This window comes from Rattus rattus, chromosome 3, assembly GCF_011064425.1.
Source record: "Rattus rattus isolate New Zealand chromosome 3, Rrattus_CSIRO_v1, whole genome shotgun sequence".
Lineage (NCBI taxonomy): Eukaryota > Metazoa > Chordata > Mammalia > Rodentia > Muridae > Rattus > Rattus rattus.
Window position 1 is genome coordinate 222,831,902 of NC_046156.1, and position 18,308 is coordinate 222,850,209.

The window sequence follows — 18,308 nt, forward strand, 5'->3', positions numbered from 1 at the left end:
AACTAAGGGCCTGGAGTGGGCTGTCTCTCAGAGTTAGCTACGGCTTACCTGGCTTCCACCGCCATGTCTAAGTTGCTTTGTCAGTTGAGAATAACTCAGTAACTATCTTAGGGGTTTCAACTTTTTGTTAAATTTCATGCGATTCTTCATGAATGCTTGTAGAAAACATTGCACTTATTTAATAAGTCCATTTTTTAAAAGAATCAAGGATTCTGTTTTGATGATTGACAGTAAAAGGAAGAACATGCATTCATCCAGATTCAAGAATGAACAGATAAGGAAAAGTGAACAACTTAGAATAAAAAATGGTGAGACATATTTTGAGTATTTCATTTTTAAGTAGCCTATAGAAACAGAACTGAATAAGAACAATATACAATGTAAATTCAGTTTTATTGATGAGTTATCCGTTTCAATGATGCTGTGGCATAAGTGGATTTGAGCTTAATGTCTCCCAGGGTAGGAATATTTTCCATACTTTCTACTATAGAGAGCAGCATGGAGGATACTTTCACATTTGTGGGTATGGCTAACACAGCAAAAAACTGACAGTACATACCAAAAATACTAGTTGAGAAAAGAGAGCAGTCATTAATTAACAAGTTCTGTTTCTATATAACCCATAATATTGAACTAAAATTTGTTACAATAAAATAATATAGAATTACTGGTAAAAATTAATAGTAGACTTGATAAAATTGAAACATGAACTAGAGATTACCTCTGTTTTGAATTTTTGAATTTGAAAAAAATACTCTTTTTTTTCTTTCTGACTGGTCTTTTTTTTTCCTTCCATTTTTATTAAATTGAGTATTTCTTGTTTACATTTCAAATGTTATTTCCTTTCCCAGTTTCCTGTCCATCAGCCCCCTAACCTTTTCCCTTCCCCTTCTATATGGGGGTTCCCCTCCCCATCCACCCCCCACTACTGCCCCCATCAATCCCCTACACTGGGGGTCCAACCTTGGTAGGACCAAGGGCTTCCCCTTCTACTGGTGCCCCAACAAGGCTATTCACTGCTACATGAAAATAATAGTCTTGTATAAGAGAATGTTTATATTCTTAGAAAATATTACTTACATATTAGTGATAAAAGGTCTATTGTATAATAGTTATGTACTACCATTCATCTATCTGTGCATGGCAGATGATGGATGGATGGATGGATGGATGGATGGGTAGGTGAGTGGATGAATTAATGGATGGATGGATGGATGGATGGATGGATGGATGGATGGATGGATGGATGGATGGATGGATGGAGGAATGGACAAACAGGATAGATAAAAATGATTTAAAGTTGTGGCAAAATGTTAAATTGGATACTTTGCTTATTTTTCTTTTCTACTCAGATCAAACTCAGGGCTTTATACATGCTAGGCAAACACTCTACCCCTTGGCTAAAGCCTCAGAACATTAATCTCTTTACATACCTTTCTGATAATCTAAATTCCTTCAAAATAAAATATAGACAACTTGAATAAATCAAAAGCTCTCCAAATAGTATACTTCATCTCAATATTAACTGGATAAACAATGTAAGAGAAACATATATAATGATAATAATTACAGTGCTAAATAAAGAGGGTAAGGACCACTTGTTACAATAAACATATGTCATGCCTATGTGTATGGATTTAAAATTCCTTCTGAGAGACCAAAATGAGACGTGCACAAATGAAAACAAGGAACTAGTTCTTAGAACTTCAGCAACTTTCTTCTCTCTGTTACTTCACACGTGCATAGGATCTCTATCAAAGTAGGAGGTAGGGGCTGAGGAGGTAGCTCAGTCAGTAGAGTAATTGCCAAACAAATACCAGGACCTGAATTTAATTTCCAGCACTGCAGTGGTTTGAATAAGAATGGTCCTCATAGGCTCATATATTTGAATGTTTAGTCACCAGGGAGTGGAACTGTTTGGAAAGATTGGAAGGGTTAGGGAATGTGGCCTTGTTGGTATAGTTTTGTCCTTGTTGGAGGAAGTGCATCACTGCAGCTGGGTTTTGAAGTTTCAGATGCCCATGCCAGGTACAGCCCTCTCCCCACCAGTCTGAGGATCAGGACTGTCTCTCAGCTACTTCTCCAGTGCCTTGTATGCTGCCATGTTCCTGCCATGAAGATACTGGACACCCTCTGAGATTGTAAGCCCATAATTAAATGCTTTGCTTTGTGGGTGTTGCCTTGGTCATATTGCCTCTTCAGAGCAGTAGAACAGGGACTAAGGCACACACACTTAAAAAGCAAGAAACAACAGCACATTCTTATAATCCCAGCCTTAGAGAGGCAGTAATGGGAAGATGTGTAGGTATTGATGACCAGCTGTCTTGTCAAGTCCATTAGCTATAATAAGTTCAGTGAGAAACCTTGTCTCAACCGGTTGAGCAAACCCTTGACATTGACCTCTGCTGTCCTCCACACCTGCACATATATTTACATGTATCACGCTTACATGTCAACCATGCACACACAAAACCATACAGGTGTGTATGTGTGTGTTGTGTGTTGCATGCATATGAGTGTTGGTATGCATACCTGTGCAACAGTGTCTTGCTTGCTTCATACTATTTCCTGGACACAGAATCCCTCACTGGCCTGGAAGCTTACTGTTTTAGCTAGACAGGATGACTATCAGATCCTCCTCCTTTTGCCTCCTAGTGTTGGGGATTTGGTATGTGTAAACTAGGCCTGTATTTTTACATGGGTGCTAGGTATTTGAACTCAGATCTTCATGTTTGCAAAGCAAATACTGTTATACACTGAGTATTCTTATCTATTGAATAATCTCTCTGGTGCCATATACATGAGTTTGTTTTCTTGTTTATTTTATTATTCTAATGGCTGGACATTAGCTATGAGAATACTACAAAATGATACTCTCAAGTAGAAAAGTAAGTATATATTCAGAAAATTAAATCAAAGATAGTATGTTAAGAGTCTGTTCTGTATAAAGGATAAAATGTTAGAAAACTACTGAAATTAAAGTCATTTGTCATGGGATAGGTAGGACCAGACAAATAAATCAATGAAATGGAAAAAGGAGTTTAGATTTGGAAAGCATATACATTGGGAATAATGAAGTTGATGGGTGTACTGACTGGTTTCGTGTGTCAACTTGACACAAGCTGCAGTTATCATAGAGAAAGGAGCCTCCCTTGAGAAAATGCCTCCATGAAATCCAGTTATAAGGACTGTCATTTTCTCAATTAGTGATCAAGGGGGAACGACTCAGCCCTTTGTGGGTGGTGCCATCCCTGGGTTGATGGTCTTGGGTTCTATAAGAAAGCAAGCTGAGCAAGCCAGGGGAGCAAGCCAGTGAGTAACATCCCTCCATGGCCTCTGCATCAGCTCCTGCTTCCTGCCCTGCCTGAGTTCCAGTCCTGACCTTCTTTGGTGATGAACAGCAAGGTGGAAGTTTAAGCTGAATAAACACTTTCCTCCCCAAACTGCTTCTTGGTCATGATGTTTTGTGCAGGAATAGAAACCCTGAATAAGACAATGGGTGATAAAGTCCATATCTCAAAGTATTGGTAAAAAGGACTAAGTGTTACAGATAACATCCCTTCTTAAAGCAAAGGTTTAAGTGAAAAAAATTTGAAGGAGAACAGAAGTGGATATTTTTTTGTAGTCCTGATAATGAAAAATCCATGTCCTTTAAAAGCATTATACAAAGAACTGAGATAGGAAGGGAAGGAGTAGCAATAGAGAATACATACATTTGAAGTCTATAGAAACACATTCTAAGGAAGATTCAGCATGAAGCAGGAGAGCTGTGAGTGATGTGACACCAAGGTTTAACTGTGCATGTGGAACAAAATCGTGAGACAGTAAGGACACAGAGGGAAGGCTTGATGATAATGATTTTAGAGGTACATCCTTGTTTCCAAACTCACTGGGTTGTATACATAAAACAATGTGATTTTACATACCAAAATACTAATACCTAAAAACTTTACTACTGTTACTGGCTTTAAGTTTAAACATTACTCACTGCAAATTATGTAAATAGTCTAAAAGGGAAAAACTATATAAGTTATTTCAACAAATATAAAGAAGGCATTTGGTAACATCAAACATTCAATCAAGTAGAAACAAAAAGAACTATACCAAAACAAACAAACAAACAAACAAACAAACAAAAAAACCCAGGAAATGGTTCTTTGAGGAAATGAACAAGAACAAGATAGCTAAACCCTTAGCCAGACTAATCAGAGGGCACAGAGAGTGTATCCAAATTAACATCAGAAATGAAAATGGGAGACATAACAACAGAATCTGAGGAAATTCAAAAAAATCACCAGATCCTATTACAAATTCCTATATTCAACAAAACTGGAAAATCTGGAGGAAATGGACAGCTTTCTAGACAGATACCAGGTACCAAAGTTAAATCAGGATCAGATAAACCATTTAACAGTCCCATAACTCTAAAGAAATAGAAGCAGTTATTAAAAGTCTCCCCCCCCCAAAAAAAGCCCAGGATCAGATGGTTTTAGTGCAGAATTCTATCAGAACTTCATACAAGACCTCATACCAATACTGTCCAAACTACTCCTCAAAATTGATGCAGATGGAGTACTACCTAATCCCTTCAATGAAGCCACAATTATGCTTATACTTAAATCACACAAAGACCCAACAAAGGAAGAGAACTTCAGACCAATTTCCCTTATGAATATTGATGCAAAAATACTCAATAAAACCCTCACAAACCGAATCCAACGATCATCCATCATGATCAATTAGTCTTCATCCCAGGGATGCAGGGATGGCTCAATATATAGAAATCCATCAACATAATCCACTCTACAAATAAACTCAAAGAAAAAAACCATATGATTATCTCATTTGATGCTGAGAAAGCATTTGACAAAATTCAACACCCCTTCATGTTTCCAAAGTCTTGGAAAGATCAGAAATTCAAGGCCTATACCTAAACATAGTAAAAGCCATATACAGCAAACCAGTAGCCAACATTAAACTAAATGGAGAGAAACTTGAAGCAATCCCACTAAAATCAGGAACTAAACAAGGCTGCCTACTCTCTCCCTACCTATTCAATATAATTTTCGAAGTTCTAGCCAGAGCAATCAGACAACAAAAAGGAGATCAAGGATACAAATTGGAAGGAAAGTAAAAAATATCACTATTTGCAGATGATGTGATAGTATACTTAAGTGACCCCAAAAGTCCAACCAGAGAACTACTAAACCTGATAAACACCTTCAGCAAAGTGTCTGGGTATAAAATTAACTAAAATAAATCAGTAGCCTTCCTCTATTCAAAGGATAAACGGGCTGAGAAAGAAATTAGGGAAACAACACCCTTCACAACAGTCCCAAATAACATAAAATATCTTGGTGTGACTTTAACCAAGCAAGTGAAATATCTGTATGTAAAGAACTTCAAGTTTCTGAAGAAAGAAATTGAAGACCTCAGAAAATGGAAATATTTCCCATGCTCATGGATTGGCAGGATTAATATAGTAAAAATGCCCATATTGCTGAAAGCCACTTACAGATTCAATGCAATCCTATCAAAATTCCAACTTAATTCTTCATAGAGTTAAAAAGAGAAATTTGTAAATTCCTTTGCAATAACAAAAAAACAAAACAAAACAAAACAAAACAAAACAAAAAAAAAACCCAGGATAGTGAAAACTATTCTCAACAATAAAAAAAACTTGGGGGGAATCACCATCACTGACCTCAAGCTGTATTACAGAGCAATAGTGATAAAAACTGTATGGTATTGGTATAGAGACAGGCAGGTATATCAGTGGAATAGAATTGAAGACCCAGAAATGAACCCACACACCTATGGTCACTTGATTTTTGACAAAGGAGCTAAAACCATGCAGTGGAAAAAAGATAGCATTTTTAATAAATGGTACTGGTTCAACTGGAGGTCATCATGTAGAAGAATGCAAATCAATCCATTCTCTTTTTTTTTCCATTTTTATTAAAGTGGGTATTTCTTATTTACATTTCAAATGTTATTCCCTTTCCGGGTTTTCTGTCCATCAGCCGCTTAACTCCTCCCCCTCCTCTTCTATATGGATGTTCCCCTCCCCATTCACCTATTTCCTTCAGTCTCTGCTCTAAACTTCGCCTTCCTATCCCCTCCTATTGATGTTTTTGTTCCCCTTTTAAAGAAGAAGGGAAGCACCCGCATTTTGGTCATCCTTCTTGAGTTTCATGTGGTCCATGCATTGCATCTTGGGTAATTCAAGCATTTGGGCTAATATCCACTTATCAATGAGTGCATACCATGTGTGTTTTTCTGTGATTGGGTTAGCTCACTCAGGATGATATTTTGTAATTCCATCCATTTGCCTATGAATTTCATGAAGTCATTGTTTTTGATAGCTGAGTAGTACTCCATTGTGTAGATATACCACATTTTCTGTATCCATTCCTCTGTTGAAGGGCATTGGGGTTCTTTCCAGCTTCTGACTACTATAAATAAGGTTGCTATGAACATAGTGGAGCATGTGTCTTTGTTGTATGTTGGAGCATCTTTTGGGTATATTCCCAGAAGAGGTATAGCTGGATCCTTAGGTAGTGGAATGTCCAATTTTCTGAGGAAACTCCAGACTGATTTCCAGAGAGGTTATACAATTCCTCAGTTTGCAATTCCACCAACAATGAAAGAGTGTTCTTCTTTCTCTACATCCTGACCAACATTGGCTGATGCCTGAATTTTTGATCTTAGCTATTCTGACTGGTATGAGGTGGAATCTCAGGGTTGTTTTGATTTGCATTTCCCTGATGACTAAGGATGCTTCTCAGCCATTCAATATTCCTCAGCTGAGAATGTTTTGTTTAGCTCTGTACCCCATTTTTAATAGGGTGATTTGGCTCTCTGGAGTCTAACTTCTTGAGTTCTTTGTATATTTTGGATATTAGCCCTCTACGGATGTAGGGTTGGTAAAGATCTTTTCCCAATCTGTTGGTTGCTGTTTTGTCCTAATGACAGTGTCCTTTGCCTCACAAAAGTTTTGCAGTTTTTTTCTGTTTTTCCTTTTGTTTTGTTTATTTTTTTTCTCCATCTTTATTAAATTGGGTATTTCTTATTTACATTTCAATTATTACCTTTCCTGGTTTCCAGGCTAACATCTCCCTAACCCTTCCCCCTCCCCTTCTATATAGTTGTTCCCTCCCCATCCTCCCCCCCATTACCACCCTCCCCACAAAAATCCTGTTCAGTGGGGGGTCAGTCTTGGCAGGACCAAGGGCTTCTCCTTCCACTGGTGCCCCTACTAGGCTATTCATTGCTACCTATGCAGTTGGAGCCCAGGGTCAGTCCATGTATAGTCTTTGGGTAGTGGCTTAGTCCCTGGAAGCTATGGTTGGTTGGCATTGTTGTTCATATGGGGTCTCGAGCCCCTCCAGCTCTTTCAGTCCTTTCTCTGATTCCTTCAATGGGGGTCCCGTTCTCAGTTCAGTGTTTTGTTGCTGGCATTCGCCTATGTATTTGCCATATTCTGGCTGTGTCTCTCAGGAGAGATAAACATCCGGTTCCTCTCAGCCTGCACCTCTTTGCTTCATCCATCTTATCTAGTTTGGTGACTGTATATGTATGGGCCACATGTGAATGGTCGTTCCTTCAGCCTCTCTTCTAAACTTTGCCTCCCTACTCCCTCTCAAGGGTATTCTTGTTCCCCTTTTAAAGAAGGAATGAAGCATTTGCATTTTGGTCATCCTTCTTGAGTTTCATGTGTTCTGTGCATTTAGGATAATTTGAGCATTTGGGCTAATATCCACTTATCAGTGAGTGCATACCATATGTGTTTTTCTCTGATTGGGTTACCTCACTCAGGATGATATTTTCCAGTTCCATCCATTTGCCTATGAGTTTCATAAAGTCATTGTTTTTGATTGCTGAGTAGTATTCCATTGTGTAGATGTACCACATTTTCTGTATCCATTCCTCTGTTGAAGGGCATCTGGGTTCTTTCCAGCTTCTGGCTATTATAAATAAGGCTGCTATGAACATAGTGGAACATGTGTCTTTGTTATACGTTGGGGCATCTTTTGGGTATATGCCCAAAAGATAGGTATAGCTGGGTCTTCAGGTAGTTCAATGTCCAATTCTCTGAGGAACCTCCAGACTGATTTCCAGAGAGGTTGTACCAGTCTGCAATCCCACCAACAATGGAGGAGTGTTCCTCTTTCTCCACATCCTCGCCAATCTGCTGTCGTCAGAGTTTTTGATCTTAGCCATTCTCACTGGTGTGAGGTGAAATCTCAGGGTTGTTTTGATTTGTATTTCCCTTATGACTAAAGATGTTGAACATTTCTTTAGGTGCTTCTCAGCTATTTGGCATTCCTCAGCTGTGAATTCTTTGTTTAGCTCTGAACCCCATTTTTAATAAGGTTATTTGTCTCCCTGCAGTCTAACTTCATGAGTTTGTTGTATATTTTGGATGTGAGCCCTCTATCAGTTGTAGGATTGGTAGAGATCTTTTCCCAATCTGTTGGTTGCCCAATAGTGTCCTTTGCCTTACAGAAGCTTTGCAGTTTTATGAGATCCCATTTATCGATTCTTGATCTTAGAGCATAAGCCATTGGTGTTTTGTTCAGGAAGTGTTCTCCAGTGCCCATGTGTTCGAGATTCTTCCCCACTTTTTCTTCTATTAGTTTGAGTGTATCTGGTTTGATGTGGAGGTCCTTGATCCACTTGGTCTTAAGCTTTGTACAGGGTGATAAGAATGGATCGATCTGCATTCTTCTACATGCTGACCTCCAGTTGAACCAGCACCATTTGCTGAAAATGCTATCTTCTTTCCATTGGATGGTTTTGGCTCCTTTGTCAAAAATCAAGTGACCATAGGTGTGTGGGTTCATTTCTGGGTCTTCAGTTCTATTCCTCTGGTCTATCTGCCTGTCTGTGTACCAATACCATACAGTTTTTATCGCTATTGCTCTGTAATACTGCTTGAGTTCATGGATAGTGATTCCCCAGGAAGCCCTTTTATTGTTGAGGATAGTTTTAGCTATCCTGGATTTTTTGTTATTCCAGATGAATTTGCAAATTGTTCTGTCTAACTCTATGACGAATTTGGTTGGAATTTTGATAGGGATTGCATTGAATCTGTAGACCACTTTTGGTAAAATGGCCATTTTACTATATTAATCCTGCCAATCCATGAGCATGGGAGATCTTTTCATCTTCTGAGATCTTCAATTTCTTTCTTCAAGTTTTGAAGTTCTTATTGTACAGATCTTTTACTTGCTTGGTTAAAGTCACACCGAGGTATTTTATATTATTTGGGTCTATTATGAAGGGTGTCATTTCCCTAATTTCTTTCTCGGCTTGTTTCTCTTTTGTATTTCACTGAACTTTTAGGCTTAAATATACAATCATATCATCTGCAAATAGTGATATTTTGACTTCTTCCTTTCCAATCTGTATCCTTTGATCTCTCTTGTTGTCTGATTGCTCTGGCTAGAACTTCGAGAAATATATTGAATAAGTAGGGAGAGAGTGGGTAGCCTTGTCTAGTTCCTGATTTTAGTGGGATTGCTTCAAGTTTCTCTCCATTTAGTTTAATATTAGCTACTGGTTTGCTGTATATGGCTTTTACTATGTTTAGATATGGGCCTTACTTTCCCTTATGAATATCAACACAAAGATGCTCAATAAAATTCTTTGAAACCGAATCCAAAAGCACATCAAAATAATCATCCATCATGATCAAGTAGGCTTCATTCCAGGGATGCAGCGATAGTTTAATATACGGAAAACCATCAACCTAATCCACTATATAAACAAACTGAAAGATAAAAACCACATAATCATTTCATTAGATGCTGAGAAAGCATTTGACAAAATCAACACCCCTTCATGATAAAAGGAGTTGGAATTCTTAAGAGGGGTTTTTAGAGTTTGCACTCAAGTAGGTTTGAGCTGAATACTCAGCCTTTGTAGAAGACTCACTAGATAGTACTCATACTGTTGGTGTCATGGACAGTCTTCTGTTTCTTACCTAACCCTGTTTTGCTTTTTTGTTAGTCTCCATCTTCCGTAATGTGGTTCATGCAGAAAACCAACCTCTTGGTTCTTGAGTTTCAGGAAGGTTCTATTCAGTACTAGATAAAATGAGTGGTTTCCCTTCAATTTAGACTTGGAAAGGGGACCTCAGAGTCCCAACTTTACTCTGTATCAACTTTCAGTCAGTTTTCCTGTGTCCACACATAACTGGTGCTGGCTGCCTGGGATCAGGTAGGCTTTTTTCCCCATGAATCTCTTTGCAGGCAGTTGAACTGAAACATCCCACAGTCTGCTAAGGCAATTCACTCTTTAACAGTAACATTCCAATTCCCCTCCCCAAATTGGTTCAAGTCTACCCTCTGTTCTTCTGTATTTTCTTTGATATTTAAAAAACAAAATGAAACAAACATAAAAAAACAGAAAACAAAAAAGTACTGTAATGTAGCAGAATATGTGGAAAAAATGAGGAAAAACAGGGTTTGTTCATTAATTTTATTTCCAGCTTAATCTCTCTAATTTACACTGTGAAGAAAAGACTTTAAAATGGGCTCTTTGGACGTGATTTTGTATTGAGTTTTATAGTAAAGAAAACCAGAATACAAAAGGCCAGTTTGTTACTTGGCACCGTATGGGCTAGGAACACACACATTGAGAAACAACTGTAAGAAAGGATAGAGTTTCGCTGTATTATTATATTATATGGATCCCAGATTGACCTGGAGCTCAAGACTCTCCAGCCTCAGCCTCCCAACTGAGTATTGGGATTGCAGGCATGCACTGAAACAGGCAGCCTGAAAGTGTCTATAATACCAGAGTTTCATCATCTTATGAGAGAAGCGCATTCCTTCATTACAGGACTTGAGGGCGAGGTGAGCAGGATGGGAGCAGGTTTGCTCTAACCAAGTGTGTGAGTGTCTGCTTGGATCAGTGCAGAGCACTGTTACTTCTTCTTATTGAGGATTTGAACCAAAAGCAGCAAACAAGTTTTCCTGTCCACTGATACATGCTCAAGAAATTAAAAATTTATTTTATAACTCACTTAACATGAACTAATTCTGAAAATTAACTGATGCGTTCCCAGTTTAGAAGCACCTTGAAGGAGACATCTAGTAGAAGGAAATATGGTATCTAGTAGGTAGCATCAATTTTATCATTAAAACTCCCTACTGTTTCTGGAATTTTATTTTATTTGCATACTTAAATATAATCAATTTGCAAGATTCTTAGCCAGTTATTTCAAACTCCTGTTCCTGTGACTCCCTACATGGTGATGGTCTCTTAATCTGAAATTGTGACATAAAATAAACACTTCATCTTTTAAAGGAAAAGTTACATGTTTAGTGTCGTGCCTCTTGTCTATAGTATTATCAGGAAGTAGGTCTATATTTTCTAAGGACATTCATAAACAATGAGCATTTTGCAGAAAATAAGGCTCAGATTGGCTTGATATAATTACAGAAGTGACCACAGCTGGAATCAATAAGAGAAATGCCAAAGGAGAGAGCCGGCTCCATGTGGCTTCCACAGGAGGAAATCTTTCCCTGGTGAAAATGCTAATAGAATCTGGAGCAGATGTGAATCTCAAAGATAATGCAGGTTTGGGCCCTTTTAATTATTTGTTTTTTAATTTGAACTCACTGAAATACTGTTTTTTTTTTCTTCACCCCTAATTTTGACACTGGGTGATACTTAGCTAAGTTTGAACTGTATTTTTATACCATATTTTAGTTTGGCGAATAATCAGATTTGTCATTGTTTCAAGGATGCATAGAGTGAGAAGGGAAGGAAGTTAGGCTTCTCCTGGGAAGCTCTAATCCCATTCTCTGAATGAGGAGGAAATGCAAAATGTTCACAACTCCCTTTTTTCCTGTTTGTCTTTCTTATTCTAAACCTGTTCTAAAAATCATTTTTGTGGTATTATTCTTATACAGAAAATAATCTTGTGTACATAATTAAAGAGGGAAATGCAAAGGTTTACTGAGTCAGGTGCCACTTTAAATAGAAATGTAGCAGTGCAAGTCTGAGACAGGAAAGCTAGATAGTATCAAAACCAAGCTCCATGACCAGCACCTACCCTGTTTCTGGTTTGGCACCTTTATCAACAGTATTTATGAAGAGATTACCTTTTTTCCCAAAATGAAGTTCATATGTTTTAAAACAATACTTCTAAAATCATTTCTTATTCAATACTTAGTACATTTACATGTATTTTAATGGAGTTATTGAGTTTACTAACACAAGAGCCCTCAAAATAAAGATATTTCATGAATCTTAATAGTTATGGAGCAGCTTTCTTATTTTTTTTCTTTTTCAGGTTGTACACCCCTTCATAAGGCATCAAGTGGTGGATTTGATGATGTAATTATAGAGTTATTAAAAGCTGGTGCAAATGTGAACTGTGAAAACGTAGATGGGATTTTGCCTTTACATGGTGCTTCTGCAGGGAACCATTTAAAGGTAATGGTGCTTGTCAAGTTAGATTTCTATTTTCTTAGGAAAACGAGTGAAATAATGAAGACATTTAAAGTGGGAACTGAAGTGATTCTTATACTAACAAATGGTTTTAACACCTGCTAGAATTATGAGGGAAGATACAATCTTATATGGGGATTAGAGAATCAGTATGTATTTTAAAGAATTATTTTTCCATTGTGTGTCACACAAGTCTTGTAAGTCAGAAGAAAACATGAACCTAATTTTATTTTTAATTGTCTGATATGATTTCCACAAAGAGTCTAATATTAGTGATGATGCATGTGGCAGATATTTTGGTGTTTGAGACAGGATTTTAATGTGCAACCATGTTGACCTCAGATTCAGAATGCTTGTGCCTCAGCCACTTGCATGCTGGGGGACAGCATGAGCCCGACATCCATCTGAGGCTTACAAGTTCTAACTAACAAGTACGCAATAGTTTTGAGGGGAAGCATGAAGTGACTCCTGTTTGGATGTATGTTGTTCTCTTTTCTCTACATGCAGTTCAGTAAACAACTCAAGAGTTTTGTTTCTAGGTTTTAAAAGGAAAATTATTAGTGTGTTGTGATGATGATGATGATGATGATGATTACGATTACTATTACTGTATGAGTGTTTTGTCTGCATTTAATGTCTGTGTACCACATCCATGCAGTACCCTCAGAGGCCAGCAGAGAGCATCAGAGTCCCTGGGACAGGAGTAACATTTCTGCCCTGTGGTTGTTTAGAATCCGACCCTGATCTTCCTAAAAGATTAGTCAGGGCTCTTACCCACTGAGCCATCTCTCCTGCCCCAGAACTCAAGAGTTTTAAACACAACAATGTCCTTTCTCTTTTTAAGTCCTCTTTTCTTTTTGACAAATCTATGGAGGAAGATTCTTACTATTCCCAACAATAGCACAGGGATGAGGACATGACTCAGTTGGAAGACAAATGTGAAGACCCGAGTTCCATCCCTAGAACCCACTAAAGGAAAAACCCAATGCTGAGGGAGTGGAAATAGGCAGTTTTCTGGGGCCCACTGACCAGACTCCTTTGGCTAGTCAGTGTGCACCAGATCCCAGTGACCCTGTCTCAGAAAGCAAGACTTCCAGTGAATGACATCTGGAGGTGGCCACTGGGCTCCATATTCACAGGCACACATGTGCCCTCATGCTCAACCATATGTACATTACACACACAGCCATGGACATGGACACTAAACTCTTTGTAACTCTCTTGAGTACTTGTTTATATGTATATAGCATTAAAAGCACAGCAAGAAGGATTTGTAAATGTCCCCATGCTATTTCAGCCTAAGTGTAGTCCTATGTTACTGAATTCATATCTACAGAGATAGAGGAGATGTGAACTAACATTCAGACTAAGGTAGGAAGGCTTCTTTTGACGAACTCTTTAGACTTTCATGTATTTAGACTAAGAAAGAATAAACAAATTCTTAAGAATATGTGGTTTTACAAGATCTGGCTAATAGCCCAAATTGATGAGTGTAACTAAGTGGGGAAAACTGTTTATTTTCTGACTGATTAACTGGATGTGGGATTATTGCTATGGTTATAAATACTACATGAAGACATTCTCAGCCATATAAATAATTTTCAACATTTAATAGTGGAGAAATCGAATTTTAGACTATTATTCTAAAAATAAAAAAAGTACATTTAAAAATTAATTCTATCATTGGTATTTGTATTGGACAACTGGAGGTATATTTTAAAAACTTATAGAATTTAGTATATAGTGATAATCATGATCACATCACATATTAATGATATAGCTGTGAATTATAAAACAAAAAGACATGGAATATGAAGGTATCTAAGTATTCTTATGTTCTATTCTTTTCAAGAGATCATTCTCTTCTAAACAATGAAAAAGTATGAATATATTCAGTGTTTGTGCTTAGTGAAACTATACAGAGTGACCCAGTAGCCAGTATTTTTATTGTTGGTGTGTGTGTGTGTGTGTGTGTGTGTGTGTGTGTGTGTGTGTGTGTGTAGGTCTCTGTTTTAATTTTAAGATAGGCTCTCTCAGTGGGTCTGTAGTTTACTGACTAAGCTAAAGTAGCTGGCAAGAATACCACAGGAATCCTTATTGACACCCTCTACTTCTGAGATTGTATTTATTTTATGTGTCTTAATATTTTGCCTACATGTTTGTATCTGTGCCTCATATATATGCAGTGCCCAAGGAGGCCAGAAGAGGGCATCAGATCCTTTAGGACTGCAGTTTCAGATGGTAGTGTATTTTACTTTAATCTTTTTGGATGTGGACCTAGCCTTTTAATGGCTGAGCCATGTCTGCACCTTATCCTTATGTTTTAATTAGTGAATATGGAGAACAGAGCTTTTGAATAAACAAGGCCAAGAGAATTTATTTCTAATTTGTTGCATTCAAAATATTAATGTATAAGGCAGAATAATGGATCAGTGTTTAAGAGCACTGACTATACCTTCCAAAAGATCTGTGTCAACACATGGCAGGTCACAACTCTCTAACTCCAGTTTCAGATGGTCAGATGCCCTCTGAGGGCACTGCATGTTCATGGTGTATAAAAAGCAAAATGCTGATCCCGGGGAAGAGAGCTGAACACCCAGAAGTGAGGACTGTCCTGAGACCACAGGACAGACTGCCACTTCTGCCCACCTCTACCCACATCCCTGGTCCTGGAAACTGCATAGTGACTCTGGACACAGGAATATAGGAACAGTCAACTACAGGTACCTGCTGTTCTGGTCAGCACCTGGAAATGAACTGAACTGGTCAAACAGCTCCCTGCACCCAAATCCCATGGGGAGAGAGCTGGACCCTCAGAAGTGCAGACACTCATGAGAAATCAGAGGAGACTACACTTTGCCCACATTCCCGACCCAAGAGTGAATCGCTTAGTGCCAGCTGTGCCCCCTGGGAGCAGGGACCTAAGAGCAGTCAGGGACAGGACCCATCTGATTCCTCCCTATGCAAAGAGCTAAAAGACAGTCACCAGGAGCGCCTACACATCTGAGAGCAGAGCACCTGTTCACAGAAACGGCTGAAAGAAAACAGGAAAACGGTTCTACAGGAGTGCTGACATAGAGGCCTACAGGAGGGTTAAGCCACTGTCCCAAACAGCAAGACAAGCTAACAGCAGACAACCCAATAGCAAGAGGCAAGCCCAGGAGCCTAAGCAACAGAAACCAAGTCTTCTTGACATAATCAGAGCCCAGTTCTCCCCCAAAGAAAATACTGGATATCCGAAGACACTGGAAAAGCAAGATTTAGATTTAAAAATCACATTTTATGATAATGATGGGGGACTTTAAAAAGGACATAAATAACTCCCTTAAAGAAATGAAGTACAACACAAGTAAAGAAGTAGAAGCTGTTAAAGAGGAAACACAAAAATCCCTGAAATAATTACAGGAAAACACAACAAACAGGTGAAGGAATTGAACAAAACTGTCCAGAATTTAAAAATGGAAATAGAAACAATAAAAAAAGCACAAAGGGAGACATCACTGGAGATATAAAACCTAAGGAAGAGATCAGGAGTCATAGATGCAATCATCACCAACAGTATTCAAGAGGTAGAAGAGAGAATCTCAGGGGCAGAAGATACCATAGAAAGCATCTACACAACCATCAAAGATAATGTAAAACTCAAAGAGCTCAAGATCAGGAGTCATAGATGCAATCATCACCAACAGTATTTAAGAGGTAGAAGAGAGAATCTCAGGGGCAGAAGATACCATAGAAAGCATCTGCACAACCATCAGAGATAATGTAAAACTCAAAGAGCTCCTACCCCAAAACATCCAGGAAATCCAGGACACAATGAGATCAAACCTGAGGAGAATAGCTTAAAGGGCCAGTAAATATCTTCAACAGAATTATAGAAGAAAACTTCCCTAACCTAAAGAAAGAGATGCCCATAAACATGCAAGAAGCGTTACAGAACTCCAAATAGATTGGACCAGAAAAGAAATTCCTCACATCTCGTAATAGTCAAAACACTAAACACACCAAACAAAGAAACAATATTAAAAACAGTAAGGAGAAAAGGTCAACTAACATTTAAAGACAGACCTATCAGAATTACACTAGACTTCTCACCAGAGACTGAAAGCCAGAAGATCCTGGGCAGATGTCATACAGACACTAAGAGAACACAAATGCCAACTCAATCCAGCAAAACTATCAATTAACATAGATGGAGAAATCAAGATATTCCATGACAAAACCAAATTTCCACAATATATTTCCACAAATACAGCGCTGCATAGGATAATAGATGAACTCCAACACAAGGAGGGAATTTAAACCCCATAAAAAGCAAGAAAGTAATCTCATTGCAACAAACCCAAAAGAAGCAAGCCACACAAATATAATTCCACCTCTAATAACGAAAATAACAGGAAACAACAATCACTATGCCTTAATATCTCTTAACATCAGTGAGCTCATTTCCCTAATAAAAAGACATAGGTTAACAGACTGGATACATAAACATGACCCAGCATTTTGCTGCATACAGGAAAAAGTGATAAAGACAGACAGTACCTCAGATAAAAGACTGGAAAACAATTTTCCAAGCAAACGATCCCAAGAAACAAGCTGGAGTAGACATTCTAATATCGAATTAAATTGACTTTCAACCAAAAGTTATCAAAAAAGATAAGGAAGGACACTTCATATTCATCAAAGGGAAAAATCCACTAAAATAAACTCTCAATCCTGATTATCTATGCTCCAAATACAAGGGCACCTACATTCATAAAAGACATCTCACAACATCTCAAAGGACACATTGCACCTCACACAATAATAGTGGAATATTTCAACACTCCACTCTCATCATTGGACAGATCATGGAAACAGAAACTAAACCATAGACATAGAGAAACTAACAGAAATCATGAACCAAGTGGATTTAAAAGATATTTATAGAACATTTCATCCTAAAACAAAAGAATATACCTTCTCTTCACCACCTTATGGTACCTTCTCCAAAACTGACCATATAATCAGTCACAAAATAGGCCTCAACAGGTACAGGAAGATTGAAATAATCCCTTGTAACCTATCATTACCATGGACTAAGGGTGGTCTTCAATAACAACAAAAATGACAGAAAGCCCACATACACATGGAAGTTGAACGACCCTCTAGTCAATGATAACTTGGTCAGGGAAGAAATAAAGAAATTAAAGACTTTCTAGAATTTAATGAAAGTGAAGGTACAACATACCCAAACTTATGTGACACAATGAAAGCAGTGCTAAGAGGAAAACTCATAGCTCCGAGTTCCTCCAAAAAGAAACTGGAGAGAACATACATTAGCAATTTGACAGCACCCTTAAAAACTCTAGAACAAAAAGGAACAAATACACCCAAGAGGAGTAGACAGCAGGAAATAATCAAACTCAGAACTGAAATCAACCATGTAGAAACAAGAAGAACTATATAAAGAATCAACAAAACCGAGAGCTGGTTCATTGAGAAAATAATTAAACCCTTAGCCAGACTAACCTGAATGTATTCAAATTAACAAAATCAGAAAAGAAAAGGGAGATTTAACAACAGAATCTGAGGAAATTCAAAATATCAAATCCTACTACAAAAGCCAATATTCAACAAAACTGGAAAATCTGGATGAAATGGATGATTTTCTAGACAGATACCAGTTACCAAAGTTAAATCAGGATCAGATAAACCATGTAAATAGTCCCATAACTCCTAAAGAAATAGAAGCAGTTATTAAAAGTCTCCCAACCAAACCAAACAGGGATGGTTCAATATATGGACCAGATGGATTTAGTGCGAATTCTATCAGACTGTCATAGAAGACCTCATACCAATAC

The 18,308-nt window shown here is 37.9% G+C and overlaps 1 protein-coding gene across 1 annotated transcript in view; it reads left to right on the top strand.

Moving 5' to 3' along the window:
* Window positions 1–18,308, top strand: part of Ankrd31 (ankyrin repeat domain 31) — a 139,494-nt gene that overhangs the window by 40,343 nt on the left and 80,843 nt on the right. The window contains exons 5-7 of the mRNA XM_032897071.1: window positions 232–308; window positions 11,452–11,589; window positions 12,308–12,450. Of these exons, the coding sequence (XP_032752962.1) occupies window positions 232–308; window positions 11,452–11,589; window positions 12,308–12,450 (358 nt within the window). The remainder of the gene's footprint in view (window positions 1–231; window positions 309–11,451; window positions 11,590–12,307; window positions 12,451–18,308) is intronic.